We start from the raw sequence: 4,581 nt of genomic DNA, 5'->3' as shown, positions 1-4,581 counted from the left end.
GCTTTTTTTATTTCTGAAGGAGAATTCTCCTACTCCAGCTCAAAAGAAAAATCCCACCCACATTCAAAATGCCCATAAGCTTTCCGCCACCCACAGTCTTGCAAGCCTGCATCCATTTAGGCTACTTAAATCCAATAAGTCAACAAGATTTCTCTATAATGGGGTCCTATTAGAGGAGATCTCCATCAGGGAAATAAGAGCTTTGTTACAGCAGAGTATCAACTGGAATTATGGATGCCTTCAACCACACACCACTTGAAAGCCTGAATGCTTACAATTTTCTCCTCTTTTTTTAGAACCAGCAGAGCTTTTTTCATCACAAAGAAATGCGAAACACCAGCACAAAACAAGCATCTCAAGGAGTGTAATCACAGAATATTTTAATACTTTACAAAAAAAAAAAATCATGCTGCATACACAGCTTATATAATTTCATGTAAACTTCACATCTTCTCTTCTTGGCAGGTCAATGTAGTGTTGTGGTTTTGTTTTTAAATAAAGATCTTAGTACCACTGGTTTACAAAAAAAATGGGGGAGAGCAAAGGGTATTAAATCAGTTTCTCTGAAACAGAGAAGCACATTATTCTCACACAGGCCCAGAAAAGTTAACCTCTGAAAATAAAGTGTACAACTGTTCCCAGAGACGGCAACTTAGCACTTATAAAAAACAACATCACAAATAAAGACAGTGTTTTCCACTTGATCAAGGAACAAAAGAGACAATTATAGTGGTTTTGCTTCTGCAGTCGATCCTACAGAACGAAAAAAGCACAACCCAGCCCAAGTTTAAGCATCCTAGAGTCCCACCGATGATCAACTAGTGAATACACATTTCACAGGCTCCGATCTGGAAGCCAATGGGATTATGTCATTGAAAACGGGTTCCACGGGAAAGTGCTTAGCTGGATTGCGCCCGACACAGGTCCCAATTCAAGGGTTTTTGAAATGCTACAGTGTCAGAATTGCAGGCTCAAAGTGCCTATAAAGTGTCCAAGCAGAACACCCTAACTGTGCAAAGTAGGTTTTCAGTACTTTGTTTGTTTGTTTGTTGGCAAAGGTAGATCATTTAGTTAAATTAATAAAACTGAAATGTGGGAAGGGGGGAATCAAACCAGAACAGGCACTGGAAATCAAGAAAACCATCAACCCATTTTCCCTGTCCACCCCCGTTTTCCCACTCTCCTCTAGCCCACCCCAGGAATTCATGAGAATCTCCTTATTAGAAGATCCACCCCAGGAATAAATCTTTTTGTACCCCAATACCCAAGGCAGGACCCCCTTGTTACACATTCCCTTGCTTCAGAATGGACGTCAAAGTCCTCCCAAGAGACTTTGGGGCCCAGTCCAGTGTTAAATAAGCCACGCTGTACCAATATCCCAGCTCAAAAGAATATTTTTATATGTACACACACACACACACAGCCAGAGACCCCCTTTCCCTGGATTATCTCCATTTCTGCCCACCCCCACCCCAGCCTCCCTTGGAAATCCTCCAGTGAGTCTCAAACTTTGCTCCGCTGGGGATTTTAGACTTCAACCCCCAGCCAGCTTGGCCAACGCTCAGGAATCCTGGGAGCAGGAGCCCAAAATATCTGGAGGACCAAAGTTTGGAAACCACTGCAAGTCCAGGCAACCAGTCCTTCCCAGCCAGAGAGGGAAAAGGATCCCTTCCCTCCCCATGAGAAAGGGAAGCAAAGACCAAGACCTATCAGGAGAAGCTCTATATGAGAAGACCCACCCCAGGGAAGCAAATCCAAGTGTCTCTCTTCCTAGAGATGAAGGTGGGGGTTAAGGCTCTGGAAGTGGAAAAGGCAGAGAGCATCACCACCATTCTGCCAGTCTCCTAAGTTTTCTTTTTGAGCATCCCCACCATCATGCCAGTCTAGGTTCTCCTTTTCAGCATCCCCATCATACCAGTCTCCTAAGTTCTCCTTTTCAGCATCGCTGCCATCCTGGCAGTCTCATAAGTTCTCCTTTGAGCATCATGACCATCATGCCAATCTCGAAAGTTCTCCTTTGAGCATCACCACTATCATGCCAATCTCATAAGTTCTCCTTGAGCATCATGACCATCATGCCAATCTCATAAGTTCTCACTTGAGGATCATCATGGCCACCATGACAGTCTCATAAGTTATCCTTTGAGCCTCACCAATATCATGACAGTCTACTAAGTCCTCCTTTTGAGCCTCACCATCACCACACCAGTCTCAAAAGTTCTCACTTGAGGATCATCATGGCCATCATGCCAGTCACAACCAACATGCCAGTCTCCTAAGTTATCTCCCTGGTGGGTTGGAGGTGGTGAGTGGGGAGTGCTCTCTTCCCTTGAGCTCAGGGTAGGATGCCAGAAGATCTGAGCAAGCCAAGTCCTCCCTTGCAGGGAAGACAGGAGGAGACATCCAAAGGAGATGGGGTCCATGGGTGGGAGATGCCATCTTGGGCCAAGAGAAGGCAAGAGAAGGCACCAAGGTCCCTGGACAGGAGTGTGGATCAGTCTTCCCCAGCAGAGCCCCCCAGCCCTCTTCTCCTCCATCCTGGGGTCCCTCAGAGGACCTTGCAGCAGCTGAGGCAGCCGCCCTGGGCACCGTGGCGCTTCTGGAGGGCGGCGCGGGTAGCGGTCTCGAAGACCTCACGGACGCCATCCTTAGTCTTGGCCGAACACTCGAGGTAGTCGTAGGCCTGAATGCGGAGGGCCATGGCACGGCCGTCCTCGGTGCGGACAGGCTCCTGCTTCATGCGGGCCAGCTCATTGCGGACGTGCTCATCGTTGCGGAGGTCTTTCTTGTTGGCCACCAGGATGATGGGCACATTGGGGCAGAAGTGCTTCACCTCGGGCACCCACTTCTCCGGGATGTTCTCCAGGGAGTCCGGGCTGTCCACCGAGAAGCACATGAGGATGACGTCCGTGTCCGGGTAGGACAAGGGCCGGAGCCGGTCATAGTCCTCCTGGCCGGCTGTGTCCCACAGGGCCAGCTCCACTTGCTTGCTGTCCACCTCAATGTCGGCCACGTAGTTCTCAAAGACTGTCGGCACGTACACCTCCGGGAACTCGTCCTTGCTGAACACGATCAACAGGCATGTCTTCCCACATGCCCCGTCGCCCACCACCACCAGCTTCTTACGTATGGCCGCCATCGCCGCCAGGGCCCCGGGGACGAAGGCGCTAGGCCCGGCAGCTGACAGGGGGGAAGGTGAGGCGGCGCCCACCGATGACCAGGCCCCACTGGTGCCGCCTTCTGCCTCTGCCCTTCCCCTTCGCCGTTGGGGCCAGGGCACCGTGGCCAGGAGGCAGGGAGAGCCTTGGAGGTTGGAGACCACCAGGGACCAGAGGCTGCCTTGCCTGGCCCTTCTCTTTTGCCTCCCTCCTTTCACTGATCCTCCTTTCTCTTTCCTCCCTTCTTTCCTTGCTCTACTCTCTCCTTCCTCCTTTCCTCGTTGCTCCTTTTTCTTTCCTCCCTTCTTTCCTTACACTTCCTTTCCTTCTTCTTTAGCCTTTCCTCCCTTCTTTCCTTGCTCTACTCTTTCCTCGTTCCTCTTTTCCTTGCTCCTCCCTTTTTTCTTCCCTCCTCCTTTCTCTACTCTTTCCCCTTTCCGCCCTTCTTTCTTTACTCCACCTTCCCCTCTTCCTTTCCCCTCGCTCTTCCTTTCCTTGCTCTTTTCTCTCTCCTTGCTCCTTTCCTCCTTCTTTTCTCCTTCCCTTGCTCTTTCCCCTTTCCGCCCTTCTTTCCTTCCTCCTCCTTCCCTCCTTCTTTCCCCCGATCTCCCTTTGCTCCTTCTCCTGTCCCTTCCCTCTCTTCTTTCCTTTGCTGCTGCTGCTGCAGAGGGAGAGGCACCTGGTGCTGGCGCTGGGAGGCAGGAGGAGGGGCGGCTGCAAAGAGGTGGCTTTGTCTTCCTCTGCTGCTGCTCCTCTTCCGTGGCAACAAGGCAAAGGCTGCAGCTTCCCGGTCTCCCTGGCTCTTTTGGCCCCGCAGCGCCGGGAGGCTGGTATTTAAAGGGGCCGGTGACTTTCTTAATATAGCTGGCCAATGGGAGGGGAGGAGGTGAGCTCATCCTTTCGGGAGGCAGGCAGGGATTGGAGGGAGGTGCTGCAGAGGCAGGGCCCCGACGACGACGCCCAGCAGCAGCAGCAGCAGCAGCAGGAAGGAAGGAAGGGGGCTTGTTTCTCCTTTGGCTGGCAGCTGGGAGGCGAGCCCCCTGGGCTTCAGGGAGAGCGGGACCTGGCAGGGAGGGAGGGAGGAGGGGCTTTAATCTGGGGTACACACACACACGCATATATATATACATACGTGCACACACACACACACACACACACACACACACATATATATATGGAGATAGATATATATACACACATACACACACACAAACATATATATATATACACACACACACACACACACATATATATATGGAGATAGATAGATATATACACACATACACACACAAACATATATATATATATATATACACACACACACACACATATATACATACGTGCATATATATATATATGGAGATAGATAGATATACACACACACATATATATACACATACATATACTGTATACACACACACAT

The 4,581-nt window shown here is 50.1% G+C and overlaps 1 protein-coding gene across 1 annotated transcript; it reads right to left on the bottom strand.

Moving 5' to 3' along the window:
* Positions 1-363: 363 nt before the first annotated feature.
* RHOB (ras homolog family member B) lies at positions 364-3,500 on the bottom strand. Its single transcript, XM_042480427.1, has one exon. The coding sequence runs from the start codon at positions 3,137-3,139 to the stop codon at positions 2,549-2,551; it is 591 nt and encodes a 196-aa protein (XP_042336361.1). The 5' UTR covers positions 3,140-3,500; the 3' UTR covers positions 364-2,548.
* Positions 3,501-4,581: the final 1,081 nt, after the last annotated feature.

The sequence above is a fragment of the Sceloporus undulatus genome, chromosome 1 (genome assembly GCF_019175285.1).
Source record: "Sceloporus undulatus isolate JIND9_A2432 ecotype Alabama chromosome 1, SceUnd_v1.1, whole genome shotgun sequence".
NCBI lineage: Eukaryota > Metazoa > Chordata > Lepidosauria > Squamata > Phrynosomatidae > Sceloporus > Sceloporus undulatus.
This window is presented reverse-complemented; position numbering and strand designations above follow the sequence as displayed.

What these genes read in the sequence shown, in the direction of transcription:
- RHOB (XM_042480427.1), bottom strand. Translation starts at nt 3,139, where the DNA reads ATGGCGGCCATACGTAAGAAGCTGGTGGTGGTGGGCGACGGGGCATGT.